Source organism: Crocodylus porosus, unplaced genomic scaffold, assembly GCF_001723895.1.
Source record: "Crocodylus porosus isolate Cpor-Errol unplaced genomic scaffold, CroPor_comp1, whole genome shotgun sequence".
Lineage (NCBI taxonomy): Eukaryota > Metazoa > Chordata > Crocodylia > Crocodylidae > Crocodylus > Crocodylus porosus.
This window is the reverse complement of record NW_017728909.1, coordinates 45398046-45422120: the sequence shown is the minus strand read 5'-3', so window position 1 is coordinate 45422120 and position 24075 is coordinate 45398046. Positions and strand designations below refer to the sequence as shown.

The 24075-nt window shown below is 44.1% G+C and overlaps 1 protein-coding gene across 1 annotated transcript in view; it reads right to left on the bottom strand.

Moving 5' to 3' along the window:
- Positions 1 to 2012: 2012 nt before the first annotated feature.
- SERINC5 (serine incorporator 5) overlaps positions 2013 to 24075 on the bottom strand; it is a 34031-nt gene continuing 11968 nt past the window's right edge. Inside the window, exons 4-11 of the mRNA XM_019532186.1 lie at positions 21381 to 21474; positions 19551 to 19762; positions 18127 to 18222; positions 14153 to 14279; positions 11820 to 11886; positions 8399 to 8438; positions 4892 to 5039; positions 2013 to 4540 (exon numbers count right to left, since the gene is read on the bottom strand). Of these exons, the coding sequence (XP_019387731.1) occupies positions 4393 to 4540; positions 4892 to 5039; positions 8399 to 8438; positions 11820 to 11886; positions 14153 to 14279; positions 18127 to 18222; positions 19551 to 19762; positions 21381 to 21474 (932 nt within the window). The 3' untranslated portion in view covers positions 2013 to 4392. The remainder of the gene's footprint in view (positions 4541 to 4891; positions 5040 to 8398; positions 8439 to 11819; positions 11887 to 14152; positions 14280 to 18126; positions 18223 to 19550; positions 19763 to 21380; positions 21475 to 24075) is intronic.

Sequence of the window (24075 nt, the reverse complement as noted above, 5' to 3'; positions counted from 1 at the left end):
ACATATAAAGTGTTTTACAATCCTTGCAATTGTAAGCACGATTTTTATTTCCAACAATAAATCACTTCTCCTTTCAGTACCTACCTGTTAGAAGGGCCTGAATACCTTGAGGCCCTGTCACACTGAGGGAAACTGCAGCGTAGCAAACTAACCCTTTTGCTTCTCCAGGGTTTCTAATAAAGGTTTTTTTACCTTGTTTTACAATCTAGATGTTTGGGTTCAGAGGCTTGCTCTCAAAGGTCACCTTGGCTGCCATTTGAGATGAAGCTAAGAGTGAACTGGGGCAACCACAATGGCTCTCTTGGCAAACTAATCACAGAAATAAGGGAATGAATGATTATTCCAAGTTCAATTAGAATTTCAGCTACAATAAAGAAAAAATATTCGGGATCAAATTTACAATCCTGGAACTTTCAAGAAGCCTTTGGCTCTCTCAAGAAATGGAGGCCTCCTTCAGTATGGTATATGCTGTTGGGTTGCCAGACACACTACTTCATAAACCCCAGATGAGCTGAACTGAATCTGTGGGGATCCTGGATTCAGGAGGGAGGGCAAGATCTTAGTTATCCCTCATCCTGGACACCTAAAAAACTAAGTTGAGGAAGTCCCCCAAAGCAGGACCCCAACCTGTATACATGGAAGACCTGTACAAGGAGAGACCAGGGCAGCAAACACTGAGCAGGCAGAGTTTTGGGTGCCTTGCAGGTTTATTCTTTATGCAACCATAGTTTCTTCTGTATGAAATAGCTATTTCCCTAAATAATCGAAACTACAAGGAGAATGCAAATATGCATACAAAAAGTATCATTGCAGAGAGACTGCATTTGGACTGGATTTCTGAACCTGACTAAAATCTTCAGTTGGCCAAGACGAAGATACCCAATAGAGATGATCCATTTTATGGGCAATGATTGAAGAGATTCAGCCCATCAGATACAAAGAATGATTAATGTTATTAACACCATAATTCTGTATACTAGCTGACTTTCTCTGGTCTGGAGTAATCTAAACACACTGGTATTTTAATCATTAAAACTTTGGTTTTTATAGATTTAAATACAGCACTGCAAGACTACCTGTACAGGTGCTTGTATAAGGAATTTGCTGCATCTCAATAGCGGCTCATAGTTCTAGTACCAAACCAGAAGAATTCAAAACTCCACAAGGTGCTTCTAATTTCTGTAACTTATAGCTCAGCCAATAAGCTTTTTATCAGCCAGACACTTCGGCAATAAATAACTTTAAAGTTTACTTTAAAATGAATTGGTCATTTCTATTATATCAGTTTAGTCACTCACATCCTAGCTCATCCACTGGGGACTTTTAACAAGCCATAGGCTAGAACAACCTGGTTCAAAGTGGGCTGGGTGGCTCTAGCAATGCATGCTCCAGCAATGCGTGCATGTGCGTGTGCGCTTCCCCCAGCTCTCTGGCTGCAGCGTAAGTGCAGCTTCCACCCTGCTGGGGAGCTGCGCAGAGACTGGGCAGCTGGAAGTTATGTCCTCACCGCTACCAGCCCCCACTTTCCATATTCCAGCTGCAGCACAGCACCTCACAGGCTTGAAGCTACATCTACACTACAGGCAGGGAGCAGGAGGAAAAGGCAGCAGCACAGGCATAACTTCCAGCTGCCTGGCCCCAGCACAGGCTAAGCCCTGTGGCTTCATGGGCCAGATCCAACTCACAGGCCATATATTGCTAACCCCGCCCTAGCATCTACGGTTACTGTTACAGTTTGGTTTGGGCAAGGCACCCAAACAAACAAACAAACAGTCTCATCTCAGGACTCGTATGCTCTTGCCTGAAAGAGGGGCTCTATTAGATTGCAAATGCATAACCTGCTGGTGCAGAGAACTGCTTGGCCAGACTCACAGCACCCTCCCAGAGTTCACAGCTGGTATGAGGGGCTATCTGTATAGGCCCCACAATGGAAATAAAACCAAATCAGAATGCACAAAACTACTTATTTGCCTTTCAGTTAACAGCAACATTTATTTACACTACTTTTCATTATTTATTTATTTAGTGAGGTCTAAATTGGAGGAGAAAAGAACAGATTCACTTTCTGACAGAAGAAATCCTCCATCAAATCACAGCACAGTGGGAATTTTGAGGCTATGGAAACTCTTAAGAACAAAGGGAAAGGCCGTGTATGTTTCTAGAACTGTGCCAAGTCTCCAGACTTTGCTAGAGGAAGGAGTACGCAAGTGTTTGGAGTATTTCAACCCTTCCAGACTCCAGCCTGGACAGAACCCCAGCCTCCCCCTCTCAGCTCTAAGGAAAAGCCTGAAACCGCTTAACTTAGATGACTTGGGGCCAAGTGGTGGCCAGTCTCTCCCTCAAGGCAGATAAGTTTGTTTTTACTGTGTTTAAACTAAAAACATCATTTAAAGAACATCTGTGTTGATCTGAACTACTAGAATGCAATACTGGAAGCCATCATGGATGGTAGGTTGCATTTCAGTAAGGCTTGTTTATGGAAGAGGTTTAGGAGGAGACAGTCAGGCAGGAAGGAGATACACTTCAGTGCCCAGGTAGGCACAGTGGCAGCACCAGAGAGAAAGTGTTCACAGAACAAGTCCATCACAGCACATGACAATTCATCAGCTGTGCAGTAAAATAACTGCCACAGTTATTGCAGTATAGAATGATCAAGGCATGATGGTAAGTTGACAAACCACTTGTCTCAATATATCGTGCTTTTCTACATTACACTACAGCTACCGAGAGTGAGACTTGCCAGCTCAGAACTGGTCACTTCTTGCCATATCATAGTTGATGGATTTTTTTAATCTTATAGTAAATAGTTGGATTTAAAACCTAGGACATTCAGAGGCTTCAAATTATATTTAATCTATTTAGCAACTAAAGTCTTTCAAGTATACTTCTATCACAAAAAACAACTAAAATGACACTGAATCTTACAGTGTTCACCGGGCAGGTAATTTTCCTGATCAAGGACGTTCTATTCATGCCGAGATTTGGTTGTTAAAAAAATCGCCAGCCCAAACTCTAGCAATGAAGATTCTGAAAATGGAATAAGAGCTGTCCAGTCTGAGAAAAATGTGCAATTAAAATACTCTAGGTCCCACCCCCATAGTGCTGTTGTCCCAGAACAGCCAAGAGGAGTAGAAAGGTAGTGCAGAGGTCTGCTGAATAAGAAGGCAGGTTGAAGAAGAAGATGCCATTATGCCGTCCCTTTTCTGATCATCACTGAACTTCAAAGCGTAACAAAGTTAGTAGGGAAGACAGAAAAATGAGGCTGTGGAAAAGGAAATATTTAGATACAGGTAACAGGAGGGCATAACAAATAATGCTTGGGTTAATATACTCTTAAACTTTCATTTTTGAGGTTTAAGAGTGACTGGAAAACACTCACTAACATTTGTTTGGCATTTCCTCTGTCAGTGATACATACTCAATTTAGAAAGGAAAAAAAGAAAGAATCAAGGATGTACCCTGCATAATATCCCTGGCTGGATAAACTTCTCAGGCTGCACTTAGCTGCCACTTACAAAGCAAATCCCTCAGAACTACATTAGACGATCAGCTGCACAGACAGCATTATTTTTTTTGTTGACAACTGGACCAGTTATTAAATTACGTAAGTATTTTGCTTACATAGATGTTTGAATTGAGAGGTTTTTACCACCATTTTCTTGTACAGCATCTATAATCTCTGAATGTTTGAAATCCATTTCACCACTCTTCTCATATAATAAACTAATTAAAAAGGTGCCTTCTGGTTAATATAATAAATATTTCTATAGCCATTGATACATTTTTCTCATTCCATGTTTACAATAACTTAATATATTGAGTAAGAGAAGCCATTTTTGAGCAGATGCTTTGCCCAACTCCCACTGTAGTCAAATACTATTGGTCTGCTGTTTTTTCATGTAGATGCTTCTGTCAAAAAGTTTCGTGGAGACTAGTATCACTTGGTGTGCAGTACAAGGAAGTTTGAATCAGCATCATGATTGCTTTCCTTGTAAATAAGATCTCACTGACAGTAATAACTTTTTTTTGGCTAGAAGGCACCTGGTGTTCTCAAGAAGGAAAATGCATTTTCACTATGTTTTGTTTTACTTTTGTTTTGAAAGAAGATTGTCAGTTATTCAAAAAACTTTACATTTTCTAGTATATGCAACATGACACATTTTCCTTCCCCTTCTATACCAGTGTTGCAACACCTTTGACTAGACATGTTCCTTGGGACTCCATCTGTTTACAAAGTTAAAAATGGTTTTAAAAAAAGTCTTCGGCTCTAGAGTTTCTTCCGACAGAAAAAGTCACTAACCACCACATTAATATGTCTGGCTGAGATGATACCTCCATCAAAAATGACTGATGTGGTATACTTAAAACAGAATAAATGGCTCTGGAAAATCTTCATACTGAGAACTGTCTGGTTGGACAGCAGAGAGGTGCTGTGAGAGTCCATAAGTAGAGCAGGACACACACCCAGCATGAGATCATCTTAATCCAGAAGATGGACCAACTTTCACTGAAGATTTTTTCAATCTCAGCTTCTTCATAACTGAAAAATGAAGAGAAAAGTTAAAACCCCACACACCCACCACACAGCATTTAAACAGATACCTTTCTATTGTGGACTGCAACCTTCATTTATTTTTTATGACAATAATTGACTTCAAGCAGCCTAACTTTGTACTGGGAAAGAGGCCAGTTATCCACATAGAGACTGAGAACTTGTTTGGGGACCAACCAGGATAAATCAGTCTTTTCCCTCTCTCTCCAGTTAAGGGACCTGATTTCTGAGACTTCTCCAGTTATGGGAACAAATTTGAAGATCCAAAAACTGAGTGCCCAATTAATAGTATATTAACATTCAATTTCTTACCCTTTAAATTTTTCAAAATGTACTTACTGAAACCAGTGGGTTACTGTCATCATCACATAAAGAGAAGCCAAGAAGAAAATGAAGTGGAAGTAGGCATAACTGTACACAGTGGCTTTCTTTTCATCATAAATTACAGTCTGACCTCCCCTTTTTACAACACGCTCCTCCGTATCAGCTGTACGAAACAGGAAACAAGACAAGAAAAAAGCTTCTTCACAATTCAAACAAAGAACGGCACAGTGGTAGAATTCACATCCTAGGAGACTGATTAAAATGAATAATCTTACACCCAATTCAGCCAAGTATTCCTATTCAGCACAAGACTTAAACATCTTCTTGACTTTAGATATGTGCTTACATCTCATTGAAGTGATCATTTAAATGGACAGGACAAATTCATGATTAAATGTTGTCTCCAAGTGAGATCTTAATCAACTGGGAGGCTTCCTGAAAGTGGTGACGTGTAGGGGGTACACAGGGATGTACGTGCAGCCAGAGAGCACTAGTGCATCCCCTGTCAGGCCACACTCCCCACTCAGGTGATGGGGCAGGCGGGAGCACTGGAGTCCCCCCTGAGAGCGCCAGCCAGGGAGTGTGAGCACTGGATGTAGGCTGCAGCTGCTTCTGGAAGCCCCATGGCCACTTCCAGGAGTAGGGCAGCCGCTCACCGATTGGCAAGTTTTGCCGTGGGAGGACCACCCCTCAGTTGGCACATGGTCACTGACTGGTTGCTGAGGGGAGGGCATGCGCCCTGCCTGACTAAGGTGGCACCAGGTGCCCCTACTTCCTGAGCTTCTAGGCCAGTGATTCTCAAACAGGATGCCACACAATATTAGTACTATGAGGTGTGCAGACACTTAGGCTAGGGACAGACATTCAAAAAGCCAGAGCCTGAATCGATTCAATTCTTACAGGTTAGTCTAACCTGCCTAGATTGAACCAATTTGCAAGTGAACAGGCATTCATGAGATGCTGGTAACGGTCTGCAGTGGCTCAGGCCAGGAGCTGGGGGGTGCTAGAGCAGCCCTTGGCTAAAGGGAAGCTATGTGGGGGGCAGTGTGGCCAGCACTGGCCATAGCTTGGAGTGAACTGGCCCAGGAGGGAGTTTAATTCCTCCCACCCTGTCCCACCAGCACGGACCCAGGCTGGGATCTGCTGGGTGCTCCCCCCTTGCTGCTGCAGCAGTTGGGCCGGGATACAGCCAAACACCAGCCAGCGTGGCCCCTCAGGTGAGGGGACAGGACAGGAGGTTATTCTCCACTCTACCCCCACTGCCCCTGGGGGACCTCAGCTGAGGTCTGACTACCCTGGCTGCCGCCACCACTCACTCCCTGCACAGGGCCGAGCAGCAGGATAAGCCCCCTCCTGCCCCCTTGGCCAGATGCCTCCATGCCTAAAAGACCCTACCGGCTGGCCTCTGGCCAGACCCCCAACTGCTGCAGCAGCGAGGGGGAGTGCCCATCAGACCCTGGCTCAGGTCTGTGGGACAGAGAGGGAAGAATTAAACCACCTCCCTGGCCAGTTCGCTCCAGGCCTCTACCTGGGGCTGGCCATACCCCGCTGCTGGAGCAGACAGCGGAGGCATGCAAGTTGTGCTGGTGGGATGGAGGAAGGGTGGTGGGGAATGAAACTCTCCCCTGCTCCCTTCCATGGCCAGCGTCTGGCCAGGCCCCCACCCCTGCCTGTCCCTGCACGGGCTGGGGAGCAGAGGGGCAGGGCCAGCCCTGAGCTTGCCAGGATAGCGGGGGACTCTGATTTAACTTAAATCAGGAAGGGGGCTGGGACAGAAGTTGCATAAACCAGTTTGAGCTCAATCAGTTAAATCTTATAATACATTCAACTAGATTTATCTCAAACTGATTTTGTGCACTGAACTTATGTTCTGTTACAGGTTTAAACCAGTTTCTCATCACTTAAACCCATTTGTGTGTAATGTCTATCCATAGCCTTACACATGCTTCATAGGATAAACACAGAGGTTTCAAACTGGAATTCACATTTTCAAAATACTCTGACTAGCTGTGGTCCTGTTGCAAAGAACTCAGAAGGGATTGCATTGCTGGCTTTCTACAGTCAAAAAAAAAAACAAGGGAAAGTTAAGAACTGGCATTTTCCAAGAGGCATCTCGAGTCTAAAACGGTTGAGAACCACTGTTCTAGGCATTGTACAGGTCTCACAGCCCATGCCACACTTCCCAATTCCACAGTGAAAGTCCCAGCATTATTGGGCTGCAGCCCATGGGTGCACTAACTGGTTTTCCAGTGGTCCTTCTACACCAATGGTTCTCAACCTTTTTATACTCCAGCCTCCTGCCCCCACCCCAGGTAATTTTTTAAGATTTAGCAGTACCCCATTTAAAGACATGCATTTCTCAGTGCACTTGCATCCTTCCACCTTGTGGAACCCTTAAAAGGATTTTACAGGGGGGGCAGGCCACCCATAACAGTATGGCAGGAGGTGGTGCACAACACTGGCAGGGGCTGCTTGGTAGGGCAGACTGGGTACCTTATGGGTGGGTCATTAGATCCCTAAAGGAGGCACCTGTTCCTGCAACATGACAGTGGCTGCTGGTAAAGAGACTGGTGCCAGGTTAAGGCAGCAGGGGCAGATTTGTGCCCCACTCTTGCTCCCACCCCCATCCAGCCCCTATCTCTGAGGGGGTGAGTGCTGCTCCTGCCAGCATAGCTGCTCCTCCAGGGACCTGAATGCCAGTAACCACAGACCATTCTCCATGGCCTCCCCCAGCAACTCTGGGAGTACAGGAGGAGTTGGGGAATGATCCAGGCTGAAGAAGCATGGCCCTACATCCACCTGTAGCAAAGAGTGCTGCTCAGATCATGGGGGCAGTTGGCACTGGGGCTGCTGGGAAGTAGGGGTTGAGCTTTTCAGCTCAGCTCAGCTCATTCCCCTGCTCTTCTCATGCTCCCAGAGTTGCTGGGAAGGGCTGAGGGGAATGGTGCTGGATGGACTTGGGATGCCAAGCATATGGAGGAGCCAGCACTACTTTCTCACAGGAGCCAGGCAACATGGTACCCTTCTAAGCAGCTTGCATCATCCAGTTGACAATCTCTGTTCTACACCAGCTGGGACAGAGCCGAGGCTGACTCACAAAGACTGAACACACAGTTTGGCAGACATAACAGGACACTCCTTTTTTCTACCCACCAGTGTTGAGAGCCAAGATTCCTCTTTGATTGTTTCTTTAAAATGCTGACTGCAAGTAATTAATAACCCCGTGGTTTTACTTCTTTTACTGAAATATTTCCCTTCTTGTGCTGTTACATGTAATGCAAAAAACCTAACAACAGATTAACCACATAGGCAACAATAGAAATGTCTCTTAATTGGAGGAAAATTCAGGTTGGTCTTAATTTATTTTCTAGGTTCTTCATGCTGCTGAAGCAGTCTCAGTTCATTATCAGATTAAGGAGTCTGTGTGGGGTTGCACAGAAATTCTTGCTTTCATATTTTTCTGATTTGATCTAAATGTTGAAAGCCATACCCAAGTAAAAGATGTAGGGAATTCATAATTACCATCTCCATCAGGTGTACAGCAGAAGCAGCAACGAGCCACCTATGAGAGACACCAAATTGAGACTTTATGCAATAAGAGAAACAGCCTTCTCTTGACAAAGGACACCAGCCTACTTTGATTTAAGCTTAAAACTGAGGTTTGTACTTATCAGGAAAAACCAGGAAGCTCCTTAATAAGGCTTGATGCCAATTAACTATGAGGAAATATTGCACGTGATCATTTTACATTATCCAATACCCAACATCCAAATTCCACCTGTGTCATATAGCTACAGTGGAGCTGTATTATAAGATGGCTGGGTACTGTAGTTGGCTCTTCAGACTTGTAAATGTTTAAATAACATTTCTTTATTGAAAGGATGACACAAGGACAATTAAATTGCAGGGGTTCCTACCACATTTGGTAGGACTGCAGTTGGAAGAGAGAAAAATGTAACTAGGATGCTAATGAATTTTAGTAGTTGCAGGGCTGGAGTCAAGGGTAGAACAATAAAGTTTATAATATTTTTACTTAAGCAAGAAAAGAAAATTTTTGACAAATGTCATGTCTTAATTTAGAAGCTTTTCTTCACTGGTGGCACAGATGCTTCCAAAATACATTTGTTTATTCCCATCCCTTCCCCCGCCCATTTCCATTACCTGTTGGGTGCGTCTATATGAGATGCTATGTCAGCAGGCACAAAACGTGATGCCAACACTACTGTGCAATAGTATGGGGAAAAAATCCATGTAGCATTAGGACTGTGCAGTAACAACTGCACAGTCCACACATATGTATTAAGGGGTGCGTCTACAAAAGATTACATCTTTATTGTGCATTTCCCCTATTTTATGCTTCTGCACATATTTTATAGCAGAAGCGTGTTCATACAGCTCCATTATTTGTTGTGCTGCCATTGCTATTTAAAGATTTTTAGCCCAATAAAGATCACATAGCAAGAAACTGATGTGGGTGCTTTCAAGTTTGTAATGTCTGTTAATGGAAAGTACAGACAAGTATTTTCCTATAGAATATGCATAATTAAATATAATCTCTACAAACACATAGAGACAAAACAGCAAGTGTCCTGCTTAACTGCCTAACAGCTTACTTGAATAAGGAAAATACGTGATTTTCCAATGGTTTGGCTCATGAGGCTTCTTGCTGTTAAAGTAAACTTAGACAATAGCTTCTGCCTTTAGCGTCTATTATATCCTGAAATGAAAGCCAGGTTCCTCCAAAGAAAGTGCTTTTTCTTCAGATGCTTTTGTCAGTAATTCAAGGCTTGAAACATTAACTGATGCAATTAGTACTGTTGGCATGCATACAAGTAGCCCTTCATAATGTTAAATTGTCTGTAGTTTAGGTGGTGAATGACTCTCCATACAACACACGCAGCTGCAGAATCGTGTTTACATTTCTGGGCAGAAGACAAAAGTCTTTTATCACAGGGAAGACAATCAGAATGCAATTAGTTGCATGTAAAATGTAAAGAAATGACTTGCAATGGGCATCAGTTCTTGTACAGCTCTTTAAACCCAAATGATCTAGAAGTAATTCTATTGTTGAGTGCTCTAGCTCAACTGCTCAACCTCTTCAGGCATGACCCATGTTTACCAGACAGACTAGCTGTGCCAGCTAGTGCCTGCCTCTTCCATTCAGCAAAGTGCATTCTACACACAGAAGAGCTTAACTGCTTCGTCCTCTCACAATGAGAAGACCTGGACTGTAGGTCAAAGTCTGCACAAATGACTGGCAAGCAGGCAACAAGTATACATAGGAATCAAACACAGAGGGTCACCATTAGGCACACATGCAAACACAGTCCTTAAGTACTAACCACTTGCTAGGTGTCATGCTGATAGTATATACTTGGGATTCAGAACTAAGCAAGAGCTGCTATTCTCCAAAGAATGGTCTCATATTTATCACTTTTTGTATATAAAAAATAAATACTGAATGCATGCTTGTTATATGCTCAAAGTTTGTTACTATAGTATATTTACACTACAACTGAGAAAGGCTAGAAGCAACACTTTTTGAAAGCAGAAAGAGAGCTTCCATTCTAGAGAACGTTCAGGACTGCCAGAAAGCAGATTTTTACACTACCCAGTGATTTAAGTCCTCAGGTCTAAAATATTTTTAAAATGTAACTAATTTTGCAGGTTGAGTCATTAAGTTTGCAAAGTGCACAAATTTTTGAGCAAAAGGATTTGGAGAACTTGGGTTTTCAGAATGCTCACATGTAGTAAGTGGTTCAAGTCACTTTTTGTCTCTGCTAAAAGATGGATGAGCATGGAGAGTACGAACAAATATGTCCATTGTGACCCAAGAGAAGAGTTGCAACAATTAACAAGCAAAAGGGGGCTAGAATGGAAGCAGGAATTCAGCCTTTTAAATGTGAAGCTATTAAGTGTATGTATGGAAAATAAATTGCTTATTTTTGCTACCTAGCATGACAAATTCATAATGCTTCTCCATAATGTGTTCTTCCCTGTAAGGATACCAAGAAGGGCTATAGGGAAAAACACCACACACCAGCAAGTGAATGGTGTGGAGACCTTCAACAAGCTCTGACATAAAAACTCTAATACTCTTGATCATAATTTTGCCCTTATCAAATATTTTTCAAATCAGCATTTCCTGTAACTCAAATATATCTGTCTATATTCTTACTGCAATCTTGACTTCAGAAGGTGCAAGTTTCTGGAAAACAGTTAAATCCCAGTTTAGAGAGAATTAGATAAAGCAGCAAACTGCATCCTCACAGGAAGCCTGTAGAACATCAGCAAAAAACATGACAAAACTGAAAGAATAATGGCAGGTGCACTGTATGGGGATATAAATTATGCATTTCTGTTGCTGTTTGGGGTTTATGTTACACTGTGAGGTTTGGAGTAGTGTAAAGGGTGGAGGTAGCCACAAAAGGGTGCCATCACTGAGCGTCATGTTAACTATTTGAGGTATCCCACAATTTGGGGGCTATGTTCCAAGGGCCCAGCACAGTGATGCAGAGCCAGGTACCCAGCATAGAGAGAGTGGTGGAGGCCAGAGACACATGCTGATATCTGGAGCCTGCCTGCAACCTAGGCTGTGGCTTGGGTGTTGAGCAGAAATTAGTTCCCGGAAAAGAGCCTAGAGAATTAGTGCCAACAGGCAGAGAGATAGAGAGAGCACGCCCTGCTTGAGTTAAAGGTGTGAAGATTAGCAGACTGGCAGCTGATGGTGAACAGGATGGGCCAAGGCACTGAAAACTGAACTCTGGTTCTCTGAAGGCAGCCTCGCAAATATGTTACATCTAGATGTGGCAGGTGAGAGAGTGAGGCCAGACTTGGGAAGCTGGAGTAGGAGAACAGGCATAGTGTGGCCCCTAGTGGGTACTGTGGCCACCCCTGGAGCCAAAGCCCATTACAGGGATAGTGCAGGGAACGGGTGTCTCACTTCAGTTTCAGGTGTTGCATATATTCCCCGCAGTGCTTCAGAGCTTGCACGGGTAGTTGAGGTCAAACTAGAACAGAAAGCAAAACTAGTTAGTATAAGCCTGTTTTCTACAGTGCTGAAAAATAAATACATAAATCGCTTTTCTAGTAAGAGCTCAAGGTTTTCATCACTGAATTAAACAATACTACAAGACACAGAAGTGATAAATCTAACAAAGGTTTATTCTGTGCAAATTAAATCTGTAAGACATACTCACTCATGTTACAATCACAAACTTAAATTAGGCCATTTCTGTTGATGCTCTTGCCACCAGGCATGGACAGTCAACATAAAAGCTAAATACACTGATTTGCATTTCAAAACAGTTTCTCCCCCACTATGTGACTGAGGTTTTCTTCTTCAATGGTAATTTACAGCAGTTACTTTGACCGATATTGAATGGAAACACCAGTCAAAACTTTGTACAGGATACAAACTCAGTTAGCATGCAGGTTTAACTGACATTCAGAAGCTAGTTACCAGAAACCCTATTTGTCTAGTCCAACGGTGTCAATATTGCCCATGGTCCACACCCAGCCCAGGGGCACAGGTGAGTTGGACATCCCTGGTTTAGTCAATAATCACACAGTGTAGATCCAGACCGTTCATGGGCAGTTCACGTTCCATTTCTTCTTGGAACCACCTCTCCTGCCCACCCTTTCTCTCGCAAGTCATGCTATGCAAACTCTCCACTAGCCCACCCAGGGCATGAACAAACATACAATCCTAATGGTTTCTAAAGGGAGGGAGAGCTGCTGCTTGGGCAGCTTACAGCAGTTTTTATTTTCTAACAAATGTATCACTCCAGTCTTGTAGACAGTAAATGTTTCCTTTTTTTTAAAGGTTGTATGTGTATATATTCTTACAAAACTGTTCTATATTTGCATTTAAGTCCTTATACACCTACATATTCTTAAGCCAAACTTTTAAAATCAACTAATAATTATTCTTTTAAAAGGGAGATTGTCCTGTTAAGAGTCACTTGTATAAACAAAACAATCCTTAGGGACACTAGAGACTACCCTTTTTTAAATGCAGCTCTTCGGTTATATAAAAACAACTTGTTTTTCTCTGTATACTTTTTGTATCCGTTTCCATATGGAAAGCCAAATGGACTAGCCAGTTTCATCAGTCTTTCTAATCACAGGCAGAGGAGGGATGCATCTCATCTTGTGCCTTTAATATTCAGCAGGATTTGAGACTGTTCCTTTACTTCAGGCCCTATCAATGGGCAGAAACACAACACTACCCCAAGGTTCAGCTGGACAGCTGTGCTGTGGAACAGAAATGATTACTACAATGTTCAATCTGCATTGCTGCTGGAGGAAGACACTGCTACTTTCTTCAGAATATCAGATATTGTTATCAAAGTGAAAATTCTCATCTTTACAATTCAGAAAGTTTCCAAAATATGAGTAGAAACCAAAGAAATGATATCTGCCTGAGTCTATAGCTGGACATCCTGCATCAGCTTCTTTTGTAGACCCCAATGACACTGCATTGCTTCAACACTTTTTTGAACTTTTTCCTTCAACAGAATATATGGACTTGCCCATTCATTATTACAGAATATTAGATCATGAGTGTAGGTCTTGCTAGATGAGCCCAGAAGGATTAAGTCCTTCTTAAGAGGCTATAGCTCCTACACACGGTATATGCAAGACTCTTTGGGAGTTGGCTACATCCACACACACAAGTAGCTGCTGGAATTAATTATAATGGCCAGGCAGCTGGGAAGAATTAGAAAGGTCTAGATTCATTGGAAGCAGTAGCTCAATACTGTACAAGATAATACAGATGAAACAAGCAAGTTAGATGAATGTTATACTGAGACTAAAAATGAACATAGTTAAGGAATCAAATGCTATCTAATTGTGGGAATATACTTGACATATAAAGTAGTATTTTGATTGGTTAATAAACATATAGCCAGTGATACATCTATGACATTAATGTGTTAACTCAGGATTCTGCTAATACTCCATGCACATATAGAATATGTAAAATTCTGGATCTGTCCAGCTTTTGATTTATCCCCTCTGCCCACCAGGCTCATCACCTGGCTGAGCATGAACAAATCTAGTCTTGTTAAACTCACTGCACCTTAAACTGTAATTATTACATTGTTGACCATTTGAGAAGAAACTTCCAGCTTCTCTGACTGTGGGGGAAAATTGCATCTAGAATTATCCATTTTTAACTTCTAGTGTTTTACTTGCATCACACACACAAACCTAAACCTTTTTGAGTATAAGATTCCATTTACAGTAGGATACATATGGAAACATACGTACCAAGAATATAAAATGCAGCAAAACAGAATGGTAGTACCCAGTCCAGTAACCAAGTTTTCATCCCTGTGCAGTCCTTGGCCAAATTCAGGTACACAAATTGTGATGTTCTTATTGCTTTCATCCAGGACTTAAAGATAAAAAAAAAACGAACACTATTACTAAAACTCAGTCCACTTTACACACAGTTTCAGATTCAACGAAATATTTAGAAAAAAAGCCAGGCTTGTTAATTGAGACATCAGTAAGAATGGTTTGGATTTCATTTCTCTTTCTCTTTTCTTAAAAGAAAGGCTGTCTAGGATAGGAAGCTAACATTACCTTGCCAGATTTAGTTCTTACTACAAGAAATACTACATTTTAGTACCTTACTAGCCCACAGGGGCAGAGAAGAAAGGTTTTAGGCCCTGTGTGAGTTGCTGAACTGACTGGCAAAGCAGCTGGGGATTTATCAGCAATGCTGACCTGCAGTTGAGAGACAAGTGACACCAAAACTTGGAGATGTTCTTACAAACTATATCCTTTGTGAAGTTGGAGGCAAGTTAACCTGCACAGAAAAGGGGAACTTCAAAAGGTAGTTTGGTTAAGAAATACACACTCAATGACGTGGCTTGCCTATTCCTGGAATGACATACAGAGAACAGAACGAGCATACTGGTTATGAGAATTTTTTATTTAAACATAGAAACAAATAAAAAGTACTACCCTCAGACTGCTAGCAAAATGCCGACACAGTCTTTGATATTCCAGAGTATAGGCCCTCTTGATTTATAAATTGCATCTGCTTTCAGTTAAAGTATGTGCCCTTTAAATGCAAAGCCACGCTTGTTTTCACTGTTGCTCTGTACAGATATTTCATGTTTTAGTCATTAGCAAAGAGCAGGATTACAACCACACACATGAGAATACATTGGAAATGTTGTTTTAGTATCATGAATCCCCCATCTCTTTTTTTTTTAATTTTTTTTTCAAACCCTAGAGCCAAAAATAATCTGAATTCAGTCCTGTTTTCACCACAGACACTTTAGCTGTTTAAATAATACCAGTACAAAAGCTTTTCAGGGTCTCTTCAAGCCTACCAGTTGTGTTATTCCATACGTTTTCTGCTGGGCCACTGCTTAGAGAGATAAGACAGTAACCGTTTCTTTCTTTATATAGTTTTTTCTTTTCTAATTACTGCTGTATTAGTAATTGAGCCAAGACTAACCTAGCACTGAAGAGATTATAGGAAGTACTTCTGTGCAATAAATTTGAATCATAAAAATCTGTTCCATCACTTAGAAAACAGATCACTCCTCACTGGATTCACCAATCTGGCCAACCTCCAAGTACAGAATCATCAACAGAAAGAAGAAATTAAAAACAAGTGTAAAAGGGAGCCTAGTGTTAGAAAGGCTGTATCAGGGTTTGGGATGTGAAGGAGCTCTGTACATATGACTTGTAATGCGGTAGAGCTAAAAATACATACGAAGGAGTACAATAACTCTAAGACGGGGGTTGGCAACATTTTTGGGCACAGTACCAAAACACCTGCAACCTCTACTTGGAAGATGTGGCGTGCAAGGGGCAGATGGCAGGGGAGCTGAGAGGCCCAATTCTTTTTGTGCCAGCACAGCCTGGGCCCCTTCCCTGCTGTCCATCCCGAGGTGCACATTCACCTGTCACCAGCAATGAGCCAGGCCAGGGCTCCACAGACCCTGGTCAAGCTGCTTGCAGCCTCCCTGCCGCCTGCTGCAAGTAGCCAAGGCTCCGTGGCAGGTGGCAGAGGCCTTCCCAAAGCCTGGGCTGTCTGAGGTAGATGGCTAGGAGAAGCAAGCAGCTGCACCAGGGTCTCCAGAGCCTCAGCCTGGCTTGTTACTAGCAACAGGCGCACACGTGCCTCAAGGTGCATGGCAGGAAAGGAGCCTGGGCTCTGCTGCCACAACAAGGGTCGGGCCCCTCAATTCTCCTGCTGTCTGCCCCAAGTGGACGTGTGCTTGCCAGAAGCAACAAGCTGGGCCAGGGAGCTGTGGACCCCAGTGAATCTGCTTGCAGCTTCCCAGCTGCCTACCACAACTGGGTCAGGCTCTGGGCAGTCCCCTACTGCCCACCACAGATCCCAGGCTGCTCATGGCAGGCAGTAGGGAGGCTGCACGCAGCTGCACCAGGGTCTGCGAAGCCCCAGCCTGGCTTATTGCTGGTGGCAGGTGCACCTCCAGGAGGGACCTGATCCTTGTTGTGGCAGTGCAGCCTGGGCCCCTTCCTGGGCCCCTTCCTGGCTGTCCACCTTGAGGCATGCGTGCCAAATATAATGCCTTTGCAAATCATGCTCTGGCACACGTGGCAGGGGTCACCAACCCCAGCTCTAAATATATCCGATCAGGATTAAGATTAATCTTTTGTTCCATGACATCACTGAGCACCAACTGTAACAATTAGAGGTACACCAAAACATTGGTCCATACTGTATCGGCACTGATATAAGGAAAGTTGCTGATAATGTCAATCAGGTTTTTTGGCTGATGTGGCCGATAATGTCACCAAAAAATGCTGTATGCATGCACCACAGCATAGCACGCAGGCAGCCACGAGCACAGCCTGGAAGCCTGGAAAGCAGCGTCCAGCTGGTAAGACTGTTGTAGGAGAAGAGGCGTTGTGGGGAGGGAGGGAAAGGAAGGAGCCTGGGAGGGTGCAGACTGAGGCCCCTGCAGTGATGGAAAGAGTGGGGCTGGAGCTGGGACTGGAACAGGTCCTGAACAGCCAGGGCAGGGCGGGGCATGGGATGGAGCTGAGGCTTATCCAAGGGGTGCAGGGCAGGCGGCTCCTGCTGCTACACACACCTAGGGAGGGCATGGGGGGGAGGGGGCGCATGCCCCCCAGATCTGTGCGTGGTACAGGGTTCTTCTTGGCAGGGGGGCTGGGCCAGGTGGCAGTGGCACTGGAAGGAGGGCTACAGAATGTGCTACAGCCAACTCAAAATTTGCTGTAGCCTCCCTCCCAGTGCCACCCCCACCTGCCCCAAGTGCTACCCATCCCAACCCCCCCCTGCTGGGAAGAGCCTGGTGCAGCCCCGGCCTGCAGCAGCAGCCTGCCCTCAACCTGTGCACAGATCCAGGGGGCACACATTCCCCACACCCTCCAAGGGCATGTGTAATGGTGGGAGCCACCCTCCCCACAATGCACCCCAGACAAGCAGTGGCTCCATCCTGCGCCTCGCCCTGGCTGTGCAGTGCCTGCCCCAGCACTAGTCCCACTCCCTCCCTCACCATGGGGGCCTCAAATTGTGCTCCCCCCACAACAGACTTACCAGCTGAATGCTGCTGTCCAAGCTGCTGGGCCGCATATCGGCAATCAGATTGGTATGAGCCAATATAGCTCATTAAAAATTGACCATCGGTCTTGGCCCAAAACAATATCCATCAGTGCACCCCTACTAGCAATATAGTCAGTGCTCTTTGCACAAAAAAATGTGATCAATTTTTCTCCAATGATAAAGAAAAGGAGACACAAATTAGAAAGCATGGTTTGGTTCCATGCTCCTAACAGCCTCGCACATCCATTTTAAAAGAAAGATATTCAACTATAATGGCAACCAAAGTAACCAAGAACAGAACAAGAGCTACCAGGCAGAAGAAAGAAGGTGACAAATTAAAAAGTGTGGCTATCAAGTGACAGACTTGTCTGCTTGGTATTGCACACAGGGGCTGGCTTACATACTACTTCAATCTCTTCTATACATGGTGGTGTTGTCAAAACTAGTACAGTAAAAGCTTTGTTATCTGGCATCCCCTGGGAATGGGGGATGCCAGATAATAAAATATGCCGGTTAATTGAGTGGCCCTGGTTGCTGCTTTTCCCACCATGTCTGAGGTTACCAGAGAGTTTACTGTATTTTGCATTAAACCCATGGCTATGTAGCATTTGCATGGTATGATAGTTTATAGGTATACACACTCACTTTTGATGCAAGAGGACCCAAAGACCTTTGGATAACTTACTAGTTTCTGGTGGTTTGCTTGACAGAGCTGAGAAGGTGAGATACATGACATAGCAGCTGATGAGTCCTGACTGCAACAAACCAGAATGGGGCTGACCTTTGGGAGGGGAAGGGAAAGAGATTAGGATGCTGATGAATGGTTCATTGCTTTAAATAAATTGGAAGGCAAATTTAAGGTGTGCAGTTTTGGGTTTTTTTCTTTTACTTAACAGGGGCATATTTTTTTAATCCTTTGCCTGAAAGCCATACAAAGCTGTCAGCCACATGGGGCCCATTTTGTCTGAAGGATGCACGTATCCATTCTGTCCCTTCACACTGACTGCTCTAGGAAGTGTTCAGATTCCCAAATCGTAAGAAATAAGCCTGTGTTCTAACCAATATTATCTAATATAAAAACAGAATGCATGGCTTGCAAAAACTACTGTCTGGATAGGATGATATAGTTGCCTGTGGGTGCGTCTAAATGTTCATTAATGCACTGTTGTTACTGGGCATTAAGTTTAGTACTTGGATAACCAAGGACTAAATCAATGTGCAATAACTTGTGCTACTGCGCAGTAGTGCTGGCACATGGGTTTTTTGTATATTAACTGCACAGTAGCTTAATACTACTGCACAGTAGAGTATTAGAGCAGGTTTTGCCCAGCACAATATTATACAGTGTTATTAGGCTACTGCGCAGTTAGCCTCTCGTGTAGATGCACCCTGTTAGTATTTAACTATGGAATTATTTGAACCACTGACATCTCCAGCCCCAGACACCTTCCACCCATTTGGCCGTCTGCAGGTAGTTGCCCATTGTGCCAGGTAGACGAAGTGGATGGACGACAGCCAGGAGCTGGAGCCACCCAGCTGCAGCTTCCCCCCTGCCTGGCTAGGTGTGCGATGGCCAGCATGCGTCCCCATGCCTACTACCCTTCCCCATGCTAACCTGCTGCCCAAAGTGGCACAGCAGAGCCAGGAGGAAGAGCTGCCACTGGAGGTGGGGGGAACCAAGCAGTACCCAGGCAGCTACAGCCACACTAGGAAAAGCTGTGTCAGGGAGCCATACATGCTGACTGGGGCTGGAGCTGGGGCCAGGCTGCCCTGGGCAGGACCAGGTGGGGCTTGGCTTCATTCAGAGCACTGTGGGGGCAGCTGCGGGCTGGATACAATCAGTTGGTGGGAGAGCACCAGGAGCATGGGCCAGATCTAATCAGTTGGTGGGTTGGATCCAGCCCATAGGCTGTATTTTGCCTATCTCTGGGCTAGGCAGATTGATGGCAGTGTCTCCTGGCAGACAAACTATATCAACATCACCCCATGTTCAAACAGCACCATCCTGAGTAGGTCTGGTGTTATTAGGAGCACAGGGAGCCATAGTAGCTCTTAACTGAAATGTGAAGCCCTAGAACACATCACAGACAAAGGATTCAGCATACTTACGACTCTGGACACAAGGCGATATGGCTACCAAAGAAATAAGGAAGCACAGGCCACCATTCACACCAAGCAGGATCTTGTTGAAGGTACAGCCATAATAACGTGTGTAAAAGATAGCCATCAAAACCAAGGCAGCCACAGCTACAGAATACAGGATTAGAGTGCCCAGAGCTAGTAAACCATACCACAGTTTATTCTGTTGTGTGCCTGCAGTCCTGTTTGGGAGAAAAAGAAAGTGCTAAGCATTTAAACGTGTCCCTTATGAGGTAAGCTTAGGAAGGAGTGTGTTACTAGCAAGTGCTACACTGGTCTGTCTGGAGAATACACATTGCTACAGCAACATAGGTTATAACTTTGACAGAGATTACTATAGTCCTACTATTTCTCAGTCACTTCTAACAACTAGGAAACTTTCCTTAATGTTAGCATTGATCAGCTAGAAGGGCTTTATACTAATATGTTTAAGGCTCAGCTATTTCCATACATACAGCCAACTGTAATTCTGAGATCATGAAATAGCTTAGAGCAAAACATCTGCAAGTCTTTGACAAACTAGTGCATCCTGGCTCCCCCAGGGATTTTCCTGGCAGGAGCTAAGAATGCCGTTTTTGAGTCCCAGTCCATTAACAAGACTCTGGAAAACCATTGTTCTCTACCACAGCTATTTTTTGTCTTGTAGCACCACAATGGTTTTACTCATTTACACAGCAAGACACTTTTCCCTCTATCTACCCTACAAGTTTTCCTGAGCCTAAATGTCCTCCCTCACAGAGATCTATTTGGGGGGAGAGGAGGTAGAGAGAGGAGGGAGGGGGCAGATAAGCCAATTGTGCTGGATGCCATCTGTACTAAAGGGGTGTAATACTTCTGTCAATGTTTCTGCAAAATCTATAATAAGGATAGTGCCTCAGCTAAAAGTCCCAGTTGGAGATCTGTTCTTAGTCAGATAAGCACCACAGGCCATTAGTGGCAGTGATAGTTATGCTCTTACAAGATTTGAGGTCTTACCCTCTCCCCCTTGAAAACACATGCCAAGGAAAGAATGGGAGACCAGCAGGTTCAAAAGGTATTCCCAGAAGCTAATGTGATAAACAGGGCAAGAGAAGAATAGCAGGCACTGAAGGCTGCAGAGGAATGGATGCAAAGGAGAATGAAAGAAGGAGATTTTATATTTGTGTAGGTGGTGCTCAGATGTTCACAGGGTAAGGAGGAAAGGGACACCAAAGCTGTCTGGCTGGAAGTCAAACTTAGACAGAGTGTCTGTACCAGTGCATTAAAAATATAAGGAAGCTTTCAGGGTTTCAGATGGTAGAAAATGGCTGAAAAGGAAGCATCAGCTCGTGTCCTTTCACAAAAACTGGTCTGATGAGTTTTAGCATAAGCTTAGTAAACTGGTAAAACCTGCTGTACAACATGACACACAAGGCTTGTGCCTACGCTATGAATCTAAGTCAGTTCTTTTCTCTGGCACCATTCTGTTTCAAAGCCAATATGTTTAGACACAAAACTGATGAAGCTTGAAATGACAGGACCTCTGTAGCTTAGCCTGTTACTATTTATTGGCAACTGAATCATTCCAGTTAAGTATGAAGCAAAAAGGGATAGCAACAAATAAAAGGAAGAAAAATGGCATCCAGGCTGGGGAAGGAGGAGAATGTGGGAAGGGTGGGAAACCCTCCTCTACAGGAGGCTATCACACAAGTAGGCTTTATTTTTATAACAGGAGGCATACAATGCATGTTTTAATACTGGACTTATTAAGCTGAATCAAAGTTTACCTTTAAAATAACTCCACTTCAATACTACACAAGTTATTGCTTGCCAGACACATACCAGTTTTTATTCCATTTGTGTGCAAACTCCACAAGCAGGATAAGCTGTATAACTATAAAAAGGAATCCTCCCGCTGCTCCTACATAGCGCCATGCTGCAAAGCAGAAGGTCGAGAGGCAGACAAATGTCAGTTCCCACATCATGCTTGAGTGCTTGGACAGAACAATCTATGAAGTGAAGCCATTAGACTGCCCAAATATCTTTAATAAGTCTGTAGAGTCTATACAGAAAATGCAAAAAAAGAACCCAGAATAACAGTGTGGCTTTAAATACAACACAGAGCTGACTGAGGCATGGGGTTGGTACAGCTCACCACACTTTCTAAACAAGCTTTTAGAACCCAAAGCCACTGACCCAAAGCATTTTTGTGGGGAGATGGTTACTATATTTAGTGAGAAACTACTGAAATCCTTGTATGTGGTACAAAAAACCCTGGAGTCAATTTATTGAAGTTCTAAACCTTAAATTTTCAGGGAACTCCAGACTGAAAATAGCTCGTTATAATTCAATTCCAAATACTAGTTATATAAAAATAAGATAAAACTCATTTATGTACACTCGTATTACTACACTGGTCCAAGACACTCCCAAAGACAACCAAAATCTTTACCATCATTTTATGACTGGTTTAAGCAAAACTGATCTGTCACATATGTGTTCAAGATAATCACTGCTCACCACAACAGCCATACCTTGATATTAGCTAGAATACCTTGTAAAAGAAGCAACAGCCCACAACCAGCCCAGACTCTTGTTTTTTGTGCAAACCTCAGAGGCTTCAGAAGAAGTCTGAGCAGACTCAGGCAAGATGGGCATCTTTACACACGCTCTGCGGTAAGGGAGGGTCACAGTTTAATTAGACCGGCTCTTGGGAGCTGCTCTAATTAAAGCACCTACAGCATCTCATGCATTCAGCATCCTGAGCTTCAAAATGGCAGCAGGGACACTTGAACTAAAGCTTGTTCAAGTGCCCCTGCTGCCATTTTTAAATGAAGGGATGCTGAATATACATAATGCTGTGGCTGCTAGAGCATGCTAATTAGTACGCTGCAGCAGGTTTAATTAATCTAAAGCATGCGTCAGAGCAGGCATTAGGCCTACATCAAGTATACCGATACGGGTGTGTTGTCAGATATTTTTCACTGAGAAGTTTGATCCTTAGACCACCCATGAATTGCTGATCTATTATCCTCACTAAATACTTATAACCAACAAGAGCGTTAGCAAATTTTAGCTGTGCCCAGATGTTGTATTTTATTATGACAACCAATTTTTACTTATAAAAATGAAGCAATTGCTGGTGTTTATATAGAGGACATTATATTTTATTCTTGGCACAGAAAAGGCTAGATTTTGGGCTAGTATGCACACATGTAAATCTATGACAAAGGCCTAGCAAAAAGTGCCCACATCAACAGATTGACCAGGCAGGAAGCAGTAGCAATATGTATTTTTAAATAGGAAAACAGATGGGGAGGTGTGACAGGAACTTCCTAGGGAGATGGGGTAGAGGGAGAGAGGGTGGGAGACCTCAATCAAAACAGCTAACATGTGCCTGTGTTCACACACATCCCCAATATTAATTGAGAAAGAGAGAGAGAGAGACAGTGTGTGTGGGAAACTGTTTTGTGCAGAAACCAAGACCTATGCTGGAGAAGTTTCTTTTCCTGTTGAGCATGATTTATTAATGGTAAAGTTGCAGTATTTGCAACACTTATGTAACTGGAGGAAAGTAGTTCCTATATTAAAAAGTGGTTCTCAGATTATTTAGGGCCCTTGTACACATGATAAAATTGCCCCTTTTAGTGATTTAATTGCTTCACTGTCTACACATCCAGCAGCGTATTTCAATTTAACTGCCTTTTGTACGTAGCAAAGTAAAACACATCCCATGTATTTTAGTTTCCTACATAACAATTCACAGTGATACATCTGGAGATGACGCAGGGACAGTGCACAGGGCACTGCAAGCCCAGGTGTGCTCAGGGAAGCTTGGGGTTGGCACGTTTCCAGCACCCCACGCACCATCCCTGCTGCCAGCACACCCAGCCGCCCTGCTGCAGCCTTTCCCACACTGCCCCAGGGGCAAGTCAGTCTGCTCCCAGGTGGCCCCAGGCAGCAGGAAAACTGTGGGGATGGTGCACAGGGCACTCCAAGCCCACGGTTCCCTGAGCATACCCTGTCTTCTAGAGCCCTGTGCACTCTTGCAACAGGATGGGTGTGCCTGCAAGGTGGCACAGCACCCTCACAGCTAGTACCCTGCCTGGGTGGCCCCACTGGGGGGGGAAAGCACTGGGGCCGCCCACCACAACTCAGGGACCATGCAACCCAGCGGCAGCTTGCACAAACAGGATCTGCCAAGAAAAGAAAAAAAAAAGCGACATGGGGCCCATTCCCCCACCCCAGTGGAACCTGTGCATGTCTCCCGCAGCCAAGGAGTGAGCTGCCAGTGGGCCAAGCAGCCTCTGAGCTGCAAAGGGGCCCCAGTGCTTCCCTCCATGGCAGCAGCACCCCCTGGGACTACCCAGATGGGCTGCTAGTGGGCGGGTGCTGCCTGGGGTGCCGCAGCTTCGGAGGGAAGCACTGGTGTCCCCTGCAGGTCTCCAGCAGCTTGCCCCCCAGCTACGGGGGGCGGGAAAAAAAGGATCAGCCCCCTCTCTGTTTTTTGTTGTTTTCTTTCCTTTGGTGAAGCTTG